Below are 24,527 nucleotides of genomic sequence, written 5' to 3'. Positions count from 1 at the left end.
TCCTGGCCTACTAACCATTATCTCCTTGTTTACCCACAATAGCAGAGGCACTGATAATAATTTTTCAGTCTTAGACTCAAGGCAGACAACAGAGGACTGGAAAATTGCAAATTGTTACACCCATGTTCAAAAAGGTGGGCAAAGATAAACTCTGTAACGACATTTCTGTATTTTACTCTTCTTGCATCAAAGGTTCTGTAGGAAATCCCAGGCACACATCCCATCCAACACCCGTCCTAGCCCCTCCCAGGATATAGTCAGATGATCACACAGCTGTGGGTACATTCCTTACAGTCCATAGAACAGCACCCTTTCCTCAGATAGCTATGTGAATCTGATGCCACTGGTCTCTGCCAATGTCACAAAAGCCCCAAAATTTGTAACAGAAATACAAATCAAAGGATTTTCTTGAATTTGTACCGGCCAGTGATTCCCAAAAATGAAGATTTGATTGCGGGCAATATCCACTCGATTCCAGGCCATTGCTAGGCTCAGCTGGTCTGGGGCTGATGCATTCGTACCTGAAATGGAAGAAAAGAAATGGCAGGAGTTAAAACAGGAAAACCTGGGTGGGTAATCTGTTGTCAGTCCAGTAATCACAATTTGATAACAAATGATTTGATTTAATAATTGCAGTTACAAATATGACGCTTACAAGATTACTTTTGGGGTTGTGTCTTTAAATTTAGGGCAAAATAAAGGGGGTCGTTTGACCTGTTCTGAAATCTGCCTGACAAGATGTTTGGATGATACAGCTGTGAAAGATTAAAGGAGGCTCAAAATTCCATGACCTTGGTCTTGGCTTTGCCCTCCACAACTGGATCCTCAGCTTTCTGACCCATGGTCAGAAATCACACAACACCAGGTTATAGTCAACAAGTTTATATGAAAACACGAGCTTTCAGAGATTTACCCTTTCTTCAGGTGTTAGTGAGAAAGGCACAGAATTTATATGTAAAAGATCAAAGCGTCACACAACTGATGAGGATGTATTAAACAAACCTAAGATGCTGTTAAATCTTTAATCAGTTAGAAGGTTTTAATTGATTAATATGTATATGTAAATCCCCAAATTTCTTTCAAGTCACGGTCCTGAGAGAATTACAGGTTTTATCAGCGTAAAGAAGAGGTGACATTTTAGGTCAGACAATGCATGTTAGGGGCGAGGCCTTGTTTAGAATCTGTTAGTGTTTTGGTTTGGAGTCAGACTGGTTTTATTTCTAAAGTAACAATTTATAAAATGCCACATTAACTGTCTATAAATTATGTGCTTTTTGAACAAAATAGAATGTATCTGCAAATACATATGGGATGGCACGGTGGCTCAGTGGTTAGCACTGCTGCCTCACAGTGCCTGGGACCCGGGTTTGATTCCACCTTCGGGTGACTGTCTGTGTGGAGTTTGTACATTCTACCCGTGTCTGCGTGGGTTTCCTCCGGGTGCTCCAGTTTCCTCCCACAATCCAAAGATGTGCAGGCTAGGTGGATTGGCCATGCTAAATAAGGGGAGGTGATGGCCTAGTGGTATTATCACTGGATTGTTAATCCAGAGACCCAGATAACATTCTGGGTAACCGGGTTCGAATCCTGCCATGGCAGATGTGGAATTTGAATTCAATAAATATCTGTAATTCAGAATCTAATGATGACCATGAATCCATTGTCGATTGTCAGGAAAAACCCATCTGGTTCACTAATGTCCTTTAGGAAAGGAAACTGCCATCCTTACCTAGTCTGGCCTACATGTGACTCCAGACCCACAGCAATGTGGTTGACTCTTAACTGACCTCTGAGCAATTAGGGATGGGCAATAAATGCTGCCTAGCCAGCGATGCCTTCATCCCGTGAAGGAATAAAGGTAAAGGAAATTGCCCATAGTGTCCAGGGATGTGTAGATTAGGTGGGTTATAGGGATGGGTCTGGATGGGATACTCTGTGGATCAGTGTGGACTTGTTGGGCCGAAGGGCCTGTTTCCATACTGTAGGGATTCTATGATTCTATGAAATACAAATTCACTCCAGTGTGTGCGAGCGTGTAACTACGCCTTGTTCTTCGCAACCTTCAACACATTATTGATAACAATGAGCACCTGACTAAGATCTTCCCCACGCCTCCACTTCTTGCCTTCAAACAACCACTAAACCTTAAACAGACCATTGTTTGCAGCCTTCAGGACAACATTGACCACAACACAATACAACCCTGTCACGGCAACCTCTGCAAGACATGTCAGATCATCAACATGGACACTACCATCACACATGGGAACACCACCCAGCACGTACACGGCAGATACCATGTGACTTGGCCAATGTTATCTATCTCATATGCTGCAGGCAAGGACTCCCCGACGCATGATATATTGGTGAAACCATGCTGACGCTAAGACAATGGATGAATGGACACTGCGCAACAATCACCAGACAGGAATGTTGCCTCCCAATTGGGGAACACTTCAGCGGCCAAGGACATTTGGCCTCAGATCTTCGGGTAAACATGCCCCAAGGGGGACTTTGGGATACACAACAACGCAGAGTCACCCAGCAAAGGCTGATAGCCAAGTTCGGTACACATGAGGACGGCCTCAACCGTGATCTTGGGTTCATCTTGCACTACATATGACCCCAGTCCAACACCAGTACCTCCACACCCTGACCCACAGACCGCAATCGGGGAGGATAGGTAACTGCACCTCCTCCACAATAACCTTCAACACTGGAGATCCCAAGGCTGCGTCCCCAGCCCCCTACTCTACTCCCTGTACATCTACGACTGTGTTGCCAAATTCCGAATGAACGCCATTAAAAGTTCACTGACGACACCACCATAGTGGGACAGATATCTAACAACGGCGAATCTAAATACAGAAGGGAGATAGAGGGCTTGGTGACACGGTGCAATGAAAACAATCTGTCTCTCAACGTCAGCAAAACGAAAGAACTGATCATCAACTTCAGAAAAAAAGGAGAACATGCCCCCATCTTGAGAGGGTGAAGAACATCAAGTTCCTTGGAGTGACGACAACCTGTCCTGGACTTCCCACATAGATGCAACAGTCAAGAAGGTACAACAACGCCTCTTCTTCCTCAGGCGGCTCAGGAAGTTTGGCATGTCGATGCACCATAGAAAGCATACTGTCTGGGTGCATAATGGCCTGATATGTAACTGCTCTGCCCAGGACTGTAAGAAACTACAGAAGGTGGTGTGCACAGCCCTGACCATCACAGAAACTAACCTTCCATCCATGGATTCTATTTACACGACTCGCTGCTGTGGAAAAGCGGCCAACATCATCAAAGACCCATCACACCCTGGTAATGATCTCCTACTACCTCTTTTGTCAGGCAGAAGATACAGAAGCCTACACACACACAAGCAGGTTCATGAACAGCTTCTTTCCAGCCGTTATCAGATTGTTCAATGGACTGTAGCCTCAAATAATGTAACCTGCAATGTAACCTGTATGCCTCGAAGTCTTTTTGATCTGTACATCCTTTGCTTGCTGTGATCTGCCTATACCGCTCATAAACAAAGCTTTTCACTGTATTTCAGTACACATGAAAATAAATCAATCAATCGATCAATCAATTAATTGTTTTACTGGGAAGAAGGTGCATGGTGTACACCTGGAGAAAACCCAATATCTGTGTCGGTGAAACCGGCAGTCTCCAAAGTCCCAGGAAGGAGTCAAAAAAATGGAAATACGTGTGTTTTTAACAGTCGATTTAGGTTCCAAAATAGAAATAAAAACAGAAATTGCCGGAAAATCTCAGCAGGTCTGGCAGCATCTGTGGAGAGAAAATAGTGTTAATGTTTCAGGTCCACTGACCCTTCTTTTCATACTTTCAAGACTTTTCGCTGTATCTCAGTATATGTGACAATAAAAAATCAAATCTAATTTAATTTTCAGAACACTTTTGTTTCTGATTTCCAGCATCTGCAGCTATTTTTCATTTTGAATTCCAAAATAGACTTGGGCTCTAAATTCTATCTGATCAGTTTTAGTATTTGGATTCACAGCCCATGGAATTCCCATTACCATAGCAATGGGCTTCGAGGGGGAGGGTTTCTAAGATATTCCTGAAACTCCCACAGCTCGTCTTCCAGAATCTATGAAAGCGAGCAGCTAGTCATCAAAAGCATCTAAAAAAGGTTCACTGTGTAGGAATGCAGTGAGACCGCTCTATGGGATTAAAAACAAGGAAAATTCATAAGATCATAAGATGATAAGACATAGGAACAGAAATTAGGCCATTCAGCCCATCGAGTCTGCTCTGCCATTCAATCATGGCTGATAAGTTTCTCAACCCCATTCTCCCACTTTCTCCCCGTAAATAAGACCAATAAGGATGTAAATGAGACTAGAAACCTTGCCTAAAAAAAAGGAAAGTTTGTTGCTTTTGTGCTAAGAGTAAAGTGGGAAGTTGGGTTGGGATTTGGAGATCAATTTCAGACTGTAAAGTCACTTACAAAAGCAGCATTTTGTCATTAGTGCTTCTAATTGGTTATAACACTAAGTCTTAAAATGTGAAATCTTGTTGTGCCATCTTTTTGGCTATTAGCTGAAGGTTCAAATTTATTTTTAAAGGTCAATGGTCTCTGCACCGATCATAAACTTTAACAAATCTCACTTTCCTTGGCATCTTAAAAACTCACAATGTACCAACTGCTCCCAGTGCATCTAACTCAAGGTGGTACGAGAGACGATCCAGTTACTGAGAGAATTAATCAAGAAAAAATTAGAAGGTAATTCAGAAAACACAGGTGGGATATGAAAGGGAATTGAACCAGAATTTATTTCCATATAATAAGCATTTCATTTGGAGGGGGTGGATTCTGATTAAATTGATTTTAACACTGTTGAAGATAACAAACAGGAAGACTGAAGGATAGAAATATAAATTCAGCAGAGGATGACAGAAGCTGGTGGGATAGGGGGCACCGTCATTGGGCTTGTCATCCAGAAGTTCATTTAAATCCTTTGGGGATATGGGTTCAAATCCCATCACGGAATGGTGGAATTTAAAGTCAACACGATCCAAAATTGAAATCTAGTTTCAGTAATAGTGACCATGAAACCATCAACTGTTGTAAAATTCATTAGTAGTTCACTAATGCCCTCTGAAATGGCCCTTTCCTTTAGGGAAGGAAATCTGATGTCTTTGTCTGGCCTAACTTACTCGTGACTCCAGACCCATAGAAATGTGGTTGATTCTTCACTGCCCTCTGAAATGAGACAGTGAGTTCAAGGACAATGGGCAACAAATGCTGGAATATCCCCACCCCATGAGAGAATAATTAAATTAATAGTCTTACCTTTTAGCAGTGCTGTTAAGATAGCAAGATCAATATCCTGTTGTCCTTCTGAACCCATTCGAAAAACTGTGATCTATGGGAGAGAAAAGTCAAAACTGGAGCAACAGGTTGAAAAGTTAAATAAACTCAGGGATAGACCAATGAATATTTTCTTTTTGAGTTCTGTCCCTGATGGGAGGGTCTGACCTGCAGCGTTGTGATCCCCACCTCAGGGAGGACACGGAGGAGTTCCTAAATCGACACCAGCTGCAATAGGGATTGAATCCCGCGCTGTTCTGATCCACACTGGGCTGTCCAGCCACTGAACTAACTGGACCCACATAAGACCAGAGTCTCTGTGGTAACATTTCCATTCATGTTGTAGCCTTTGAGCTTTTGATAATGACAGTAGAGGGTCTGATTATTTTCCATCCTGTGTCTGACCAGCAAACTCTCCCCTCCTAGTTTCTAACATTGATGTGTGTTGGAAGGATTTACAAACTGATCCTCCACTTGTTTTTCTGTGTTATGAATGCACCTCCCTTGGCCAACGAGCCTTGGAGTGGGACTCAAACCTAAAGCCCCTGTCTCAGAAGCAGGAATGCAACCCACTGCACCACAGAACTGCTTCTGAGATAACATAAACCCATGATTAAGCTAAATAGATTAACATAAACTTAAGAAATGAACCAGTAATGTATCACTAATACTAGGGTCAGTTGCTGACTTGTTGCCTACCCAGTAGGATGCAATGTTAGTGACTCTTTTTTCCATGTTTGAATTTCTCCCACAAGAAACTTGTACAGGCACCATCTGCCTACCCTGTGCCCCACCCAGCGTCAGCACAGACAGGAGCAGCAGGCTGGTTGATCACAGATTGCCTCATAACAAGAAACATAGGAGGTGAGAGCAGGAGTGTACCATTCAGCTCTTTCAGTCTGCTGACTATGGCTGATCACCCAAAGTAGAACCCTGTTTTCACTTTCACCCCATACTCTTTGATCCCTTTAGCCATAAGAATTACACCTATACTGTATGTTTTGGCCTCAATGTTTTGGCCTCAACCACTTTCTGTGACAGAGAATTCCACAAGCTCATTAACCCAGCATTTACACACTCACTCGACAGCCAGCATTACACACTCACTCAACAGTCCAGTATTTAATGATGGACTCAACAGTCAAACCTTTCCATGACAAATCACAGACAATGAACGCTAAATGTAAAATAAATGTAAAATGTACCAAACAAAAAATTAAATGTGTGCTGAATAAATGTTCTCGATGACCAATAATTCCCATGTTAACACTCACCAATGCTTTCTTCTTCATACACTCCATGATGCTGACAAACAGTTGCTGTGCCTGTTGGCGACTGTAGTTGAACGTTTTCTGAACGGTGACCATGAGCTGATCTCGCACCGACTCACTGATTATTCTGCACAGAGCAAGTGGAAATGACAGATCTGACAATGGCTCCTTGTGAGTCAAAAACATTCATTTACATAGCACCTTTAACACAGTACTGCCTCCCAAGACACTTCACAGGGGTGTCATCAGACACAATTTGATTGAGTGTCATGAGGAAATAAGAGAACAGGGTGTCTAGGAGCTTGGCTAAAGTGCTAGGTTTAAGAAGTAACTTAAAGGCAGGAGGTGAGATAAGGCAGGAATCCCAGGGGCATGGAGCATAACAGCCCTGAGGTCAGAACTGCCAGAGGAGGACAAGGTTAGGAGTGTGCAGCAAGGTTGTCAGGATGGAGGAGGTGACAGAGGTAGGGAGGGGGTGTAGGGGCTGGAGGAGGTTACAGAGATAGGGAGGGGGTATAGGGGCTGGAGGAGGTGACAGAGATAGGGAGGGTTGAACTGCTGATTTAAAAAGGAGAAAAAGCATTTGAAAATTGAGGTGCTGTCAGACTGGGAGCCTGTGCAGCTCAACAGTCATCAGGCTAATGTGTGTTCAGACGTGGAGTGAGCTAGTGCTGGGACAGCAGTGTTTTCAATGAGGTCGAGTTGCTTTATCAGAGAAGCTGTGCTGCAAATGGCAGGCACCGAGTTGCAAATTCATATTTTTCTCAAATTCAGATCAAAATAGAGGTCAATATAAGTGTGACAAGTAAAGTGCTTTGTAAGATCATCAGAGGCTAAAATGCTCTCACACCCCTGCACTGTTCAGGTGACACGCAGTCTCTGATATTATGGGAGAAAAACCAAATGAACTGCGGATGCTGTAAATCAGAAACAAAAACAGAAATTGCTGGAAAAGCTCAGCAGGTCTGGCAGCAACTGTGAAGAGAGGTCAGAGTTAACATTTCGGGTCTGATGACCCTTCCTCAGAATGGTTACTGGACCCAAAACATTTAATTCTGATTTCTCTCCACAGATGTTGCCAGACCTGCTGAGCTTTCCCAGAAATTTGTGTCTTTGGTATTATGGGTTGCATGGTACTGGGTTGCTATGGGCACACTGTGGAGCTGTGAGTGATTTAAAGTCATACCCTCCTTCTGCTGAGTACTTGTGCGCAAATGCCAGGATGTCAGAAGCTCTTCCGCTGCCATCACAGACCACCACTGGCACAGGAGGGTCCTCACGGAGACTCTCCAGGACAATCGATATCACATTGGGACCGCCTTCTATGATCAAACACACCACTGGTACTCCCTGACCGAGCCCTGGGAACAAAACAGTAATACAGAAAAGCTAGGAATCCTCAAACCAAAATCAAACAGCTCCACTTTTGTGAAATTCATGTCAGTAAGTTCAAGATAACAATATCCTGGCCTGGCAGTGAGAGAGATGAATGCCACAATCTTTAACCGTGGTTCCATATGTAACCAGGACAAATGCCATGCAAGTCTCCACTAACTATTTGCTATAAGGGAACTTGATCTTGAGAGTGACTTTGTTTCCAACAGGACTGGGTCTACAGGACAAAACAAAGATCCCATAGTTAACTTCAGGCTGCAGACTACCTACATAAGGCATGTGGTCATGGGAAAATTTCTGAAGTTGAAGCTGGCACATATTCACGAACAGTTAGAGGAAATTTTATTCTGTACCTAACCCTGTGCTATCCCTGCCCTGGGAGTGATTGATGAGGGACAGTGTAGACGGAGCTTTATTCCATATTTAACATGTTGTGGAGGTGGAATTCTATGTTGTTGGGATTAGAAAGGTGAAATTGTCGGACTGGGAATGTTCCTATTAATTTATAGAAAAGGTAAAATGTATTAAATTTCCAGAATGATCATTGACCCTCACTGTTAATTGCTGTAAAATTCACATTCATTTCTTTTCCCAAAGAGAAACGCTGAGGATCTAAATTTCCTAAAGAAACATCATCATGAACAATCAACAGATTGCCAAACTTCAGATCAATTGTTTGTCTTATCAACTCTGCCTCACAAAGGCCCAGTAAGATTGAAACATAGGCAAGTGACCTGGTGACAGTTGAGTGATCCTTCGTCCTCCTTGCCTTATGAATTTTCCCAGGCACAGGATGAGAAAGGGAAAGTCACTGGCCACAGGGACTTGACAAACTGCTTCTAATGTTAGTGACGAGCGGACTCATGGTGCACATGCTGGGTAAACCTGGCGCTGAAAATTTCCTTACGTGTGTTGATTTTCTGCAGGGAAATGTGTTTCTCCAGTTGTCGCCGGAGCCTAACCTCAGCTCCATACTTGCCCAGGCTGCCATTATCAGCCAAGATGAAGTGAGAGTGTGTGTTGCTGAGCACAGTCAATTTACTTAAAGGGTTAGACATCGTTTGATAGGGTTTGGTCACCTGGAATAAAAGAGTCAAATATTAGTGATCTGTCCCCCTCTCCTCAACTCACAGTCACCTCACCCCTCCCCTGGCCATCAGTGGGCCATACCCCTTGACCTTCAGTGACCCCTGATTCTCAGTGACCTACCCCCTCCCTGACCCTCAATGACCTTCCCTCTTCCCCAACCCTCAGTGACCTCCCCTGACCCTGAACCTGACCCTCAGTGACCTTCCTACTTCCCCTGACCCTCACTGACCTTCCTCCTTCCCCTGACCCTCACTGACCTTCCCCCTCCCCTGACCTTCAGTGACCTTCCCCTTCCCCAACCGTCAGAGACCTATCACCTGACCTTCAATGACCTCCATGTCTCCCTGACCCTCAGCAACCTTCCCCTCCCCTGACCTTCAGTGACTTTCCCAACTCTCTCCAACCCTCAGTGACCTGTCACCTGACCTTCAGTGACCTTCTCATCTCCCTGACCCTCACTGACATTACTCCACTCCCTGACTTTTGTACTCTGTCGCACCACAGATTATTGGTGCCTGGCCCCCCTCCAACCAGCACTGACACCCCCAAAATCATTAGTGACCACCCCGACCCCAGAAGGTAAAGCTAACACTGGGGCTTTCACTGGAATGAGAAGCTGTCTCAGACAAAACATCCCATTACTACCTGGAGAGAAATCAACTCATAAAGAGACTGTGACATTCCTGAGTTTGGGTTCCTCTAGCCTTCAATTCAGGTCAATCCCACATTTTGGGAATTTGCATAGTTTGACAAGTTTCTGATTTGGGGCAACAATTACTGCTTTGAATACTCACATCTTTCCCAATTAAATCCATCCTGTTCTCTACAATGCCCCAGGGAGCAAATCCAATCGCACAAATCCTTCCACGCGATTTGGAAGAGTGATCTTTCAAGGCATCTCCTACATGACGGATCACACCTTCAAATCAATGAGAAGAAGCTGTCATTCCCAGCAGTATTGCTGACCACTCACCTTGGGGAATGGGGAGAGTTCATTTGGGACAGTGGGAAAGGGCTAGGATGTGGTGCGTGTGCAGTGAGTCTATAGAGAAGAGTGTTGAGGAGATAGTGGAGGGTTTGGGGAGACTGGGAGTGATGGAGTGTGGGTGATGAAGTTTAGAGTACAGGCGGAGGTGGGGGTACAAGTGGAGGTGGTGGTACAGACAAATGTGGGGGTACAGGCAATGGTAGGGACACAGGAGGAGGTGGGAAATGCTAATCATATATTGTTTGTGTTTAATTATATGAGGCTGGTGCACATTAGCCTGAGAGTCACTACAGCCTGAAACTGTATTTTTTGTAATGTGTAACTCTGTAAATAATAATTTCTGAAAATGTGTGAAGATTAACTCTGGTGCTATGCATCACTACCCGGCTTTCAGGTGTTACAGGGGTATGGGCTAAATTCCAAAGAACAAGCAGGAACGGGGGAGAAATAAGTTCAAGGAGAAAGCCATAAAACATCAGGCTGCACACCAGTCCCAAGGTACCTGCCCTGCTCTGGGTTATGGACAGGAATATGGAGCTGTCTCTTCCATATCACCTTTGCCAGTTTACTTGAAAATTAAAATTCCTCATGGTTATTACATGGCCTTTTTAAAAAAGTACCAATCATTTCTTGGATAACGTTCTACCCAACTATTTAATAGCTGTTAAGGGGTCTATTGCCTAGTCCCAGCCATGTTTTCTTTCTTTTCCTTATCACCAAACAGACTGAGATTCTGAGACAAGATCCTTTCTATTACTGTCCTTCTGCCATCTTTTATCCTCAGATAAATCCTTTTCCTTTTCCATTCTGTCTGTCTTTTTAAAATATTTTGCATCCCAGAACACTTATTTCTCAACCTTGGTCACCTTACAACCGTGTCTCTATAATGGTGACTAGATCGAAACCATTTATTTCTATTTCGCGTCCAGTTCACCTAACTTATAAATGCTTCAGGCGCTCAGATAAAGAGTCTTCAATTTTACTTTTAAACGAATATTTTTTGAATGGACAATATTTGCCAATTCAGTACTACCATAAAACTCGCAGTCTCTTCTTGTCATATTCTATATGACTCCTCACCAGTGTTGACTCCAGCTGTGAATATCCAGGCTCCCGTTGTCATTGCTGCTTTGATTAGACCTTTGCCAAACACCTGCTTCAGTTTAGGTTGAAGTTCAAAGTTCTGCAATCCGCCGTGAACGGATATGAGGAGCTTCGGAAGCTCCAGTTCCCACTCTGTGGTCATGAGCTGGAGCAGGAGGTCAGGCTTGGTGTCATAGGACACACGAATATACTGCAAGATCAGAAGTGGAGACTAAGGCAGAGGATAAATGTACAAAGTACACCTTCATCACAGATCATCCCATCCTTTTACCACAGACCTTAAAATCTTCTTCTTCTCAAAATGGGTCCTCCAGCCCAAATTGAGTTTGACTGTGATCGAATTTAACGTCACTGACTTCACTGGGATACAGTTCCTGAAGGTGCTGATTCTCAATGGCGGACAGTTCCTGAAGATCCTGACTCTCACTGGGGGACAGCTCCTGAAGGGGCTGACTCTCATTGGGATACAGTTCCTGAAGGTGGTGACTCTCACTGGGATACAGTTCCTGAAGGTACTGGCTCTCACTGGGATACAGTTCCTGAAGGAGCTGACTCTCACTGGGATTATAGAGGGAAATAATTTTTAGCCTCTATTTCTACCTCTTCTTTCACACTCTTTAATTGCCTCTTATTCATTAAAATTGAAAGTTTTGCTATGAATATGTCTGGAACAGCAGTTGCTTCTATCTTGGTGCCTTGACCAACACTTCATTCAAATTATTCAAAAAGCTGGTTTTAAACAGATCAGGTTTTATTTAACTGCACTCTAATTGAAACAGTGAATCTGGGTCACTATAGGATTAATTGATGAAATCAGGTTTAAATCACATTCTAGTAACAGACTTTTACTCATAAACCTTCAGATCAGTCTGAGTGCCCACAGGAAGATGAGATGCATCACAAATTCAATCCATTTGCTCACAATTAAAGCAGACAGAAGAAAATACAGCGCAATTTTAAAAGAGAAAGTTGGTACAGAACCAGCAATAAAATTCCTCAGACCCAATCCCATCCACACTATCAGGGCATCCCAGAAAAGGCCAATCTATTCCATCACCTCCCAGTGACCCAAAACCACTCTCCAATGTGGGTTCTGTCTCACAGCAAATATGAGATACACTTTAAGGGACTTGTTAAAGATATCATTACTGGATCACAGCATGTTGCCTAATGGTACAAAGGTCTCAGGCTCCATCTTACTGAGACCTCTTGCAGCATGACATGCTGAGGAAAGTGTACTCCAGTGCATTTGAGTTGCTTGGATTGAACTGAGACTTGCAAGTGCCTGCAATTGTACAGTACGTGTGCAAATATAAGTGCTGTGATAAAACTTCATTGAATGCTCTAGTATCATGTGACCTATGTCTCATTTATGTTTGATAGGAGCTACCATCAGTAGATATCATTCCATGTCAGGAAGCCTAGAGGCGTTAACATTAATCCCGGTTCAAATCTGACTAGAGAAGATGGTGAAATTTGAATTCAATAAAAATCTGGAATTAAAAGTCTAATGATGACCATGAATCCATTGTTGATTGGTGGAAAACCCATCTGGTTCACAATTAGGGATGGGCAATAAATGCTGGTCTAGCCAGTGACACCCACGTCCAAAAGTGAATGTTTTAAAGAAATGTCATGATGGTAACATGGTAGTAAGCACCAATAGTTGGGACAGCACGGTGGCTCAGTGGTTAGCACTGCAGCCTCACAGCACTAGGGACCTGGGTTCGATTCCAGCCTCATGAGACTGCCTGTGTGGAGTCTGCACATTCTCCCCGTGTCTGTGTGGGTTTCCTCCGGGTGCTCCGATTTCCTCCCACAGTCCAATGATGTACAGGTTAGGTAGATTGTACATGTTAAATTGCCCGTAGTGTCGAGGGATATGCAGGCTAAGTGGATTAACTGTGGGAAATGCAGGGTTATGGAGGTGGGTGAGATGCTGTTCAGAGGGTCAGTGTGGACTTGATGGTTTGAATGACCTGCTTTCACACTGGAGGGATTCCATGAATTATATTCTATTAGCTGCTTATAAAATAATCCTCTCAGAATATTATACAACTCAGGATCATAAATCATTTAGATGACCAGCCACCATAAATTTACATGAGTACAGATCTCCAATTTAAATAGACAGGAGGTAGATTTTCCTTATTGCTGCTTAAAGTTTGGGCCGATCAAGTGAGAAGCTCTCTATCTCTTTTACAAAAACACATTTCTGCTGTGTGATGTGACACAACACCCAGCAGCCATCATTCCAATCTAACCCCAAGCTCCCTGTTCTTCATTTCTAGCCAGAGAACAGCAGATCCATAATGGTTAGGATCAGACTCATGCAGCTAATTATCTTGGTGAATATTTACTTACATTATGCCAGGCCTAACACTTTGACCCAACACTTTGTGAAGGTGCAGCCAAATCCAGTGTCTCCAAGGAGAAATGGAGAGAAAGACTTCAGTGTTAATTTCAGCCAATATCACATGCAACTCATAATGCAGTTTGGTGTTGGTCCTTACCATGGCTTTGCTGGTGTGACCTCCACCTTGAAATTCCATGGCTCCGTAAGCATCAGTGGGACTAGCCCGAGTGTGCTTCTGAGGCGTCCATTTCCCAGGCTGAACCACCTGCTTCTCCTCATCTCCTGTGTCACTGGGTGGGGCAACTGGAGCAGTGGTGACATGCTGGCCAATCAGCTGACCACAGCAGCACCTTGGAAAAAGAGGGAGCTGAATGACTACATCCGAAGGAGACACTAAGTCACCAACACAACATACATTTAATCTTAAAAGCCCATCACATTGAATGCCTGACTCTTCAGAACTACACTGTTACCTTTGTGGATCTTTGGGGTTTGGAATTACACAAATACAATCACGCTTCTGGAAGTGTTTCTCGATCCAAGCTTTGTGGCCCTGGAGTTAGAAACAAGAATTTTTAGATTCAAATTGCAAAGGATATAATCTAGGCATAAAAATCAAGTTTGTGTTGTATTTCAGATTTCACAATCAGATTTTTATGAAGGAGCATACACCCTTCCCCTTGCAGCCCATTGCCTATTGTTCTGTTGCTAACAGAAAATGGAATTTCATCTGTGAAAATGTGGACTCTTATATTCTGATACCACACATTCATACAACATTATTGACATAATTAAACATCTTAAGGCATTTAACAACAGCATTCCAGATAAAAGCTGACACTGCTCCATTGAAAACATTATGAGAGGTGACCGAAAGATTGGTCAAAGACATGTGTTTTAAGGATCATCCTAAAGGAGAAGAAAGAGCAATAGGGAGGTTTAGGGAGAGAATTTCAGAGCAGAGGGGCCTAGGAAGCCGAAGGCACAGCCAGCACTGGTGGCAAGCTGAAAATTCTAAGTGAGTCACCCAGAGAACTAGGACAGTTGTGAGGCAGAAGAAGAGGTAAAGAGGGGGTAAGACCACTGGGGGAATTGATCTGAAAGAGCCCATGTAGGTCTGTAAGCACAGGGATGGTATGTAAATGGGACTTAGTGCTGGTTTGGAAACAGGCCATAAAGTTTTGTTAGGTTGAATTATATGCAGAGTGAGATTTGGGAGAATTTTTGTCTCCCTAATGCTGCATCTACCTATTTCCTTTAGCTTAACATTTGAGAAACACACTTACACCAACTTATAACAAGATCAGCCATAAATCAAGGACTGAAATTAAATTCAAAAGGTATTTTTTATTTAAACAGAAACCAGAGTTTTGCTCTGTGGTTCTGTCATTCCAATCCCCTGCTCACAAGTGGAATTTCTTAACTCTGAGGAGTAGGGAGGATTTGATAGAAATCACATGGGTTTGGTGAGGTCCAAGGTTTCTGTGTGGTTTCAGGAGATTTCTCACTGTCCAGGACGACAAGGAAATTTGTAAACTCACACTCCTGGAGAACACAAAAGCCACGGGCTTGCCTGGTGGCTCTGGCACATGCTGTTACAGACAAACTCTGCCTCTAGCCAGCAGTTCCTGGAAACCTGGTGCTCTAGTGACTAAACTTAATTGTCAGTTTTTCAACTCGAAAGGAGTTGGCCCTACCACAAAATTAGTTGCCGGTCATGTATCCAACTCATTTGAACAAGAATTTCACACTGAAAAGTCTAAGCAAAGCAATGTTCCAAGAACAGAAACACAAAATCAGAAGGTAAAATTTAAACATGTATCACAATTCTGTTTTGATAATGAAATGTTGGTGAATTTACATTTCAAACTGGGGAACTACCTCTGTTATAAACTAGACCAAGTCTTTCAGTTTTTCAGTTTTCTCACCTTTAGTTGCTGCAGATTTCTTCAGTTCACTAACAATGCAATACAATACTTTGTAGCTTCAGTGCCTTGTTCAGTTTAATGATCCATTGCCATGATCAGCTTCCTGTTGCTTTCCTGCGTTTCCATGCTAGTAGAGATGACTTTTGAACATTGTGAGTCAAGTGTAGCCATTTAAGGAGCAGCTCATGTGACCAGGAATTGAAGAAGCTGTTTTGTTTGGCTCATGAGTTGAGCTGAAAGGCAAATCCTCCTCTGGCTTCATGACACCTCGCAATGGCCTCTTCGATTGAGGTTTTACTTCACATGTGAGATGAGGCACTTGTTGATAAGAACCCATCAACACTGTGTCAAAGAATCCTTTCACCCCACAGCCCTACTCCTGATCCTCGGCTGCTGCAATGATTGGCCAACCAGAGGAAAAATCCTCAGAACCCAAACTCACCTTTCAATTCATGGAGCCCATGTTCATGTTCAACTGTTTCTCCATAATTGGAACAACTGTGCAATTGTTCCAAAGACCCTGGTGAGAGCTACAGTTCTATATTCTCTCTAGGTGAGGAATGATTGACAGGCTAGTAAAGGGAGGTCACAGAAAATTAATCACAGTTAATCTGCCTAATGCATATTAATCAGATCCAAGGCTTAGATTCAGGAGCATAAATGCAATACAGAAATTTGAAAAATTAACCGAGATACATTATTCATTTATACAAATAATGGCAAATAACTGAAAAGCTACAAACAATGCTCTTCAATTAATAAACCATCCTGGTGCTCAAAGGCCTCAATTCACACTACATTTACAAAATATGCATGGAATGAATGTCTTTTTTCATTGATTTACATTCACCAACATTATAGTTTTACAGATAAATTTTCCAACTGGATTTTTGACTTAATATTCTCAAATTCTGAAGGTGCTAACTGTTCCTGAGGTGCTGACTCTCTCTGGGATACAGCTCCTGAAGATCCTGACTCTCACTGGGATACAGCTCCTGAAGATCCTGACTCTCACTGGGATACAGTCGCTGAAGGTGCTGACTCTCACTGGGATACAGTTCCTGAAGGTGCTGACTCTCACTGGGATACAGTTCCTGAAGGTGCTGACTCTCACTGGGATACAGTTCCTGAAGGTGCCAACTCTCACTGGGGGACAGTTCCCTAATGGGCTGAGAATGTAGAATTAAGATGTTGAAGACAAAAGGATAAAACCTGTTTGAATAATTTGCTTGTTCAGGAATTCATTAAAAATGTTTGTGGAAGCAGATGAATAGCATCTTTTACTAGTGAACTGAATGAATCCTTTAGAAGTTAAAAATGTGTACGACAATGGGGAGAGACCCACAGAATGCAACTTATTGGATGACTTTTCAAAAAGCCAGCAAACTCCCATGGGTAAGTGGCCACTTTCTGTGATGTCATTGTATGATGCTAGATGATGAATCTGAGATCAGGGGCCTTTCTTTAAATAAACACCTCAAATCTTCATTTACTGAATTAATCTCTAATATTTGCTTCCTATAACTGTGTCAGATATAATTCTGGAACACAATTCTTGATGAAGTTCCACCTTGCCCACCACTCACCAAGTCCCCAAGTCAAATATTGGCCACAACTAAGATGCTACATCAGTGACTGTTCTCATTGGTTTCTAGTCTGTTCTGACCAATGCCAAAATGACCGAGTAGTCCTGTCCTGTCTCCCTGTGACAGTTCTACAGGGGCCTCTGCTCAACACTTCGTATACTCCTGCATCAAGATCAGCAATTCAGCTTGTGGGTAAGCACTACCTCAAGGTGAAGTTTTACTGCAGCCCAGATCTACAGAATGAGACCCTCCGAAAATGCTGTGGTCACAAATGGTTTTAATATTCCATCCTAATGTAGTGTTGATCTTTAAGTATTTCCATATCTCATGGGCAGATTCCTGTCATTCTGTACATTCTAGGAGTTATTGTGCTTAGAGTTAAATATTCCCTGATTGACATCAGAAAGCAGTTCCAGAAACCAAATACTTTTAAATTAGAAATGATTAAATTGCTTGGACGATGACTAAGTCTCTAATCCCCGTATTGGTAACACATTAAAGGGGAATGCGTTCGAATATGTAAGCTTGTGTTTAGATTTAGTCACACAAAGAACTGGCATCACAGGATAGACTGTCACAAGCCCAATTCATGCCAGAATCAGAAAAATAACTATTCCTAGCACACGGTTTCAGTTGTGAAGGATGTCAGTAAATGGTCTTTGTCAACTTTCTTCTTTTCAGTTTAGTGTTTTTCTCGTTTTGATCTCATTATCGCTCATATCTTGTTTGTGAAGAGTTTCTCATTCTTTGCTCAGTTTGCAGCAAGTTACAAATGCCAAGAATTCTCTGTACTGTTCATGTAACAGTGAGAACACAACACAGAGGCAGGTAATTGAAAACACACTCCATGAGGGATGGAGGTTGTGATCCTGGGTCATATAGAACATGCCTCAATCTCTCACATGCCATCCCCAAGTCCTACAGTATATTGCTCAACCACCACAACCACCCCCCAAACAAACACTCTTTTAAATCCATTCTTGAGATGCAAGTGTCACTGGCAAGGCCAGTATCTGTGGCCTATTCCTTATTTCCCCATTAACTGAATGGTTTATTCAGGCCATTTCAGAGGCAGGTAAGAGTCCACCACATTGATCATTAATCACATGGAGGTCAGACCAAGTAAGGATAACAGGTTTCCTTCCTTAAAGGATGTTAATGGTGGGTTTTTATGACAATCTATTTCATGCGTATTAACAAGCTGTTATTTATCCAGATTTATTAATGAATTAAAATTTCACAGGGTCTGTGATGAGATTTGAATTACACACCACAGTCAACTAGCCTGCTACCAATCACTTCCTTGGCATAACTGCATGAAGCACAAGAGGATATTAGGTGACCTGGAAGTCAGACCCAGTGAGAGTTAGGAGATTGGGAAATAAACATGCTCGATTTAGTTTTAAGTCAATGTCACACTTTCACATGTGATACATAAAAGTCAAAGGGAATGTATGATGCAGTTATCACAATAAAACCTGTCCCTTAATCGGACACAAACTGGACGAATATTTAACTCTTTGAATCTGTCCGAAATTATAAAAGAATTGACCTGGAATTTTCCACCCCCTCCTGTGCTGGTCTCCTCACTCTTGGTCCTGTGGCAATTTTACCTTCTTTACACGTCATTGATGGTTAAGCACTGTTTATACACAGGAAGATGAGGATGAATCAACAGCTTAGACAATTACTACCACTGTCTTACTCACCTTCTGTGACCCAGATATCGTACGTTTAATGGAGGCGCGTTTCAAGGATCCACTCATTTGTTTCAAGGAGTTTGTCAGCATCCTTCTTCTTTAACAGCCGACTCTACCTGCTCACATTGGACCTGCATCTTCAAGGTGGGCTCAGATCACACCTGTACTGAACCAATGGGTGCAGACATACATTACACAGGATGAAAAATCAAAAAATGTGATGGCAGCCGCCTGACAGAGACAGTTGTGCAGAGAAAGTAGATCAATGGAGCACAGGACAATACATCAGTCCCACTCTGCCCCAACTATAATCAGGCTTAAATCAGCTTCCAACCACAACGGCTGTAAGGAAGGAGATTTAGCAAATGGTGATTGGAGATAAATCTACTTTGCAGGGTGGAGATTTCATACACACACAGGAGTCAGATGGAAATAATTTATATCATCAGGAAAACAGTGAATGAATTAAGCAGGTGGCCAACATTTGCTGGAAAGTAAAGTTAGTGATGGGCTAAATGCTGAGGGCTGACCAAGGTACCCAGTCCACAATAGAAATGGATTTACAAGGAGCAATCACAATTTACTGAACAAGATTAAATTAAAACAGCATGTGCTATTACAGGTGAAATGATGGAATGTTTCCCATCAACATTTTACAGGTAGTGTAAAATCTTTGCGGGATTTTGCTGGAACTCAGTAGTGTTCATACTTCGACCTCTTGCTGCCACACACAACTGTCTCTCCAAAGCATTCAGGAGAGATCACCAACAGCATCCCTGCCTCATAATTCTGTCCGTAACCAAAATAAAACGGATTGCCCCAGCAGCAAAACAGGCCATTCAGCTCAACAAATTTCAAACTACGAGCTTCTCCACGGGGACCTTCATTAAAACACAGAAAGAGGCCATTTAGTCCATCTAGTTCATGCCAAGTCATCTAAGTCCACTCCCCACATCCTTTAATAACACATTGAGTTTAATCGCAAACCCCACCCCCCGCTCACAGTCCCTATCCTTTAATATCCTAATAAAAGCAAAATACAGTGAGTGATGGAGATCTACAATAAAAACAGAAAGTGCTGAAGAAACTCAGAGGTATGGCACCATCTGTGGAGGGAGAAACAACTTCTTGAAGAGTGATGCTGGATTTGAAACATTAACTCTGTTTCATTGGATTTTGAATTTCCCCAGCACTTTCTGTCTCCTTTCAAAACTCAGTCAGTCTAACCACATTCTTATTACCCTTCAATTTTCCTGTCTTAAAGTAAAGAGTTTGTGAATTGTGCTGGAAAATGGGTTTGCATGAGAGTTCCACACCCATCACTTGTTTTCAGGAAATTGTTCTTCGCTCATTCCTTTTATATTGGGTAAAGCACCGCCACCTGCTGGAATATTCTCAATACTACACAAACCATTTCATTTCAAAACCAGATCCCACAGATGCTAATAGCAATGTTAAAAACACTGCATTTCTGTAGCACCTTTCATGTTTCACAGCTTTTCACACCAATTAAATACTGTTAAAGTATTGTGCTGGAATTGGAGGTAACCTTGTGAAATGATTCAGCTAATTGTTTGCTGTCTTCACACATACTTTTCCCCTTTGGAGAATATGTGGGAAATGTTACGAGGGTGAGCAGATTGTTTATCAACATGAACAATTTTACTGTGGCCAGTAAATCCTAGAATGGGACTCAGAAGAACTGGCTCAGAGGCCGGGGTGCTGCTTACCAAACCTCCATGGAGTGGGAAAAGGTTGACAGAGAGTCAAGATAAAGACCTGGATTTTCCCTCCTATTCCAAATTGGGTCAGAATGGGGGCAGGACAACAGAAAACAAATGATACTGGCAGCATGTGATTCCCCACCCGATAACTTTCCGGAGACAGGGAGTAGAGCAGGACAGTGGGTGGTAAAGTGAAGTCACCTGTTGTTAAACAAACCCAAACAATCAGGTTATATGAGTTATCTGGTTAGGTTTGCTGTCACCATCCTCGCTCTCTCTCTCTCTCCCCCTCCTGGTACAGGGTCTGTTTGGTCTAATGTGGTAAACCAAAGAAGAGGCTCTTGACTGAAACAACATGTACCTTCTTGTATGATAAAAGTAAGATTAGTATTGTCCTACCAGACCATAGGGCTGCTCTCTCATTAAAAAGATGACTGATAGTGATTTAACCTGAAAGTCACCACATGTGATGAGGGAAGAGATTGAGAAAGAGAGTCCTTCGTGGTAACTTCAGCTTGTGCTGGAACCGAACCCACACTACATCACAAACCAGCCATCCAGCCAACAGATCTAATGGACCCCAATCCCCCGCCCACCTCAGCAAATCTATACAAGTTACAGTAATATGATAGACATCATAACAGAGACATCAAGGCAGATCCAGTTCATCACTTTTACTCTTTCAAAATCCTAAGCTACTCTTCCAATTATTGGGGGTGTTGCTTAAAGCACCACTCAGTATTAACTCTTCAGACCCTTACACCCTGATACAATATCACTTATTTTGCTAACTGAGCATGTTAAGATCATTACGGAGCTTGTCTTCTGACTTTCCACAGATTTCCTGACAGAACTCTCTGAAGCTGACCAGCTAACAGCTTGGCTGCAATAGGGACAGTGGCACTGGTCTTCTTTGACGTGGAAAAGTGAAAGTTTGGACAAAAGCAATGACTGAGCAACAATTATGTTTCCATAAGCAACCATTCCCTACTGCATCCCATGGTCCCAACTTTCTATTTGTGATGACCACTTTGAAGATGAGAACACAGAGATGGCAGCCAAAGCAATGGCTGCCAATTTGGGACAGAATATGGCCTTTTCCCTGGTGTACCAGCTCAAGCCCTGCCTCCCGGCCACTAATTGAGCAAAAGTTCCATCTTTAGAGTTGTTAAAATGCCAACCCCATGCTACAGGATGAGCTTGCACCTGGGACAGGCTCATGGCCCAGAATTAAACCCTGCTTCTGATTCCCACCTCTAATATCCAAGCTCACTAGAGACAATGAAAGGTACATTAAGTTGGATAAGGGGGAACAGGAGGTTGCAAAGTGACATAAACAAATCAGACCAAATCAGACACAGGAAAATATAAGCTCATCCAGTTTTGATTTAAGGAAGTCAAACTAAAATATTTTCTTAAAAGAAGAAAGAATTTACTTTGTTCAGTTCTCTGTTCAAAGGCAAGCCCAAACAATCTCTGCTATGGGTACAGCAAGAAGGCAAGTCCCAAATCTAACCAGCCAGACTGGGGATTAAGTCTATTGCCACTGGCACCAATCTGCTTCAAAACAACTCTCTAATCAACCGACCCAATCTGCAACCCAGCCTCCATTGAATAGTGCTCTGATAAAGCTGAGTGGCTTGCACAGCCATTTCCAATAGCAGTGAAGAGCAACCACATTGTTGTGGGTCTGGGGTCACATTTAGCCATACTGGCATATTTCCTACTCTATAAGAAGGATAACAGGAGAGGAGTGCTTCCAGTTTTTTTCAATTTTGGATTGCATGTCTTAATTTATAAAGCTGACTGCCATTTATTCTTTGCAAAGAGTGAAGCTCCCTCTACACTGTTTCCATCAAATATTCCCAGGTCATATACAGCACGGGGTTAGATACAGAGTAAAACTCCTTCTACACTCTCCCCATCAAACACTCCCAGGACAGATACAGGATGGTTACAATGCACCAACCAGAAGAAATTTTCACTTTATCATTCTGTCCTGGACATAAAGTACCTTGATTCAATGCAAATGTTCCTGTGGCTTAAAAGGGGATTCAGTTGGATCAGTTGGCTGGACAGCTGCGTTTCAATGCAGAGTGTTGCTAACAGTGTGGTTTCAGTTCCTACACTGACTGAGGTCACCATGAATGAGTCAGGCTCTCCCCTCACCTGAGGCATGGTACTTGCTCAACAATCATCTTAGCTTGATTGGGGAATAGATCTGTCATTGATTAAGTATGTGCTAACAAGCCCTGCATGTTACCAGAGATATAAACTGACTGCATGGGATATACCCTTGACATAATGGATTCGTGCTATTTAATTTTGTAAAAGTAATATTTCATTGATTAAAAACAAGGAATTTAATCCCTTTAGAATGAGGTCATTGAGCTGATGAATATTTGGGAATGAAAGTCAGAGTTTGAATTGTTTATTTCCTAAGGGCCTTGATTATATCAGTGCCAGGGTACCATATCCATTCTCCCAGAGCCCTTCAGAGCCATGCTATACAGCTGCACTCTGTATTAGAGCAGTAATTCCCAATGTCTTCAACAATATGGCACACTTCAGTGAGGCAAACAATTCCACGATACACCCTCTTTTTCAGCCAAATTAATTGCTCATTACTTGCATTTATGATAGTTATGTCTTACTAGAGAGGTTTGTAACATAGCGCGGAGAACAACTAAACAGAGATCAGAAGCTCTGAAAGGAATATGCCATCTTCGACAGTGAGCGCTGACCATTGTCAAAATCTGCTCAACTACATTATTTTTAACTATTTATGGACCTTAATCTGTTCCACACATTGCAGTCAGTTCAGAGATTTAAAATATTGCAGATGACATTTCATATTTGTAACAATATTTTATAAATAATTTTATGAAGTAATTGAACCAATACGTAATTAAAATTCAATGAATCAGAGCAAAACACAAAGTGCAGTAAATTGTAATTTACCAGGTTAGTGGGAGGCCTGAGCTTGCCAGTTCCAGGAGGAACTGATGAGACGGCCACCTGCAAATCTTGCTCCACTGACTGGTGTTCCTCCTGTTTTTTCATGTATGCTAATGTTGAAAACACTACCTTGCTGAGGTATATTTTTGGAAACAGCAAGAGTACAGTAATAGTGTTGTCAGAGATGGTTGGATATTCATGTACCACTGTCAGCTAAAACATATACAAAGACACCTTTCCAAACTTTGAGGTTTTTGAATTGTAATTTGGTTGGATAGAATACTGTTGAAAATGAAACAATGTTTGATTACATTTGATTTTCTTTACCATTGCACAAAATTTCATGGCACACTTAGACAGTTCTCACAGCACACCAGTGTGGCACACCGGGACAGTTCTTACAGTTAAACAGTACAGGATAGAGTCAGCAGCATCCCCTGGTAAGTAAAATGACACTATTATACCTACAAATAACTAATGGCCAAAGTTTTGAAATACTCTATCATCTCTTGAATCCAAAAGGCCTTGGACCAAGTAATTTTGGTATTTTCTGGATTATAAAATAGTGTTAGATTGCCTAACCACTTGTGAGAGCCAGAAATCACCTTAGGTATAAATATTTACCTGAAACATAAAACAGCAATCAAGCATTATAAAGCAATGGTAAAATTAGTTTTATGTATCCAAATGTTGCATCTTCCAAGTTTCTGTTCCCAAAGTACTATACTAAACCAATGTTAAAACTTTCAGGCAACTAGTGTTACCGACCCAGAGAGGTTGTTGTATATTGTGTAAATGGGAAAAGTGTACTTGCCGATTGGAGAATAGGGCAGGTACAGAAATCCCAGGCTGTGATGTTGTTCCTGGTCTGAGTCCTTAACGTGGTCCTCCTCTCGAACACAGACGGCCTACCTCTGACTTGACCATAGGGCCGCAGCCATGACTGCATGGTGAGTGTGGTACTTTTTCAGATGATCTCTGCTGGTACCTTGCAATATTTGGCGCCTCTCTTAGTGTGTTGTCCTGGATAAGAGTTGTTTGAAGTAGTTCACTGGCACCAATCCTCCTTCTTTTCAGATCTATTGCTTGATTG

General features: G+C 42.4%; 1 protein-coding gene across 4 annotated transcripts in view; it reads right to left on the bottom strand.

Annotated features, from left to right (window-relative positions):
* The window catches only part of trpm1a (transient receptor potential cation channel, subfamily M, member 1a), a 70,732-nt gene extending 51,888 nt beyond the window's left edge, over positions 1 to 18,844 (bottom strand). For all 4 annotated transcript variants that reach the window (XM_048617069.1, XM_048617072.1, XM_048617068.1 and 1 more), the window contains exons 1-10: positions 18,762 to 18,844; positions 14,012 to 14,091; positions 13,696 to 13,888; positions 11,159 to 11,372; positions 9,885 to 10,009; positions 8,909 to 9,080; positions 7,793 to 7,967; positions 6,610 to 6,733; positions 5,318 to 5,390; positions 421 to 521 (exon numbers count right to left, since the gene is read on the bottom strand). In XM_048617069.1, coding sequence (XP_048473026.1) covers positions 421 to 521; positions 5,318 to 5,390; positions 6,610 to 6,733; positions 7,793 to 7,967; positions 8,909 to 9,080; positions 9,885 to 10,009; positions 11,159 to 11,372; positions 13,696 to 13,888; positions 14,012 to 14,091; positions 18,762 to 18,842 — 1,338 coding nt within the window. In that variant the 5' untranslated portion in view covers positions 18,843 to 18,844. The remainder of the gene's footprint in view (positions 1 to 420; positions 522 to 5,317; positions 5,391 to 6,609; positions 6,734 to 7,792; positions 7,968 to 8,908; positions 9,081 to 9,884; positions 10,010 to 11,158; positions 11,373 to 13,695; positions 13,889 to 14,011; positions 14,092 to 18,761) is intronic.
* Positions 18,845 to 24,527: the final 5,683 nt, after the last annotated feature.

Source organism: Rhincodon typus, chromosome 36 (genome assembly GCF_021869965.1).
Source record: "Rhincodon typus isolate 14 chromosome 36, sRhiTyp1.1, whole genome shotgun sequence".
Lineage (NCBI taxonomy): Eukaryota > Metazoa > Chordata > Chondrichthyes > Orectolobiformes > Rhincodontidae > Rhincodon > Rhincodon typus.
This window is presented reverse-complemented; position numbering and strand designations above follow the sequence as displayed.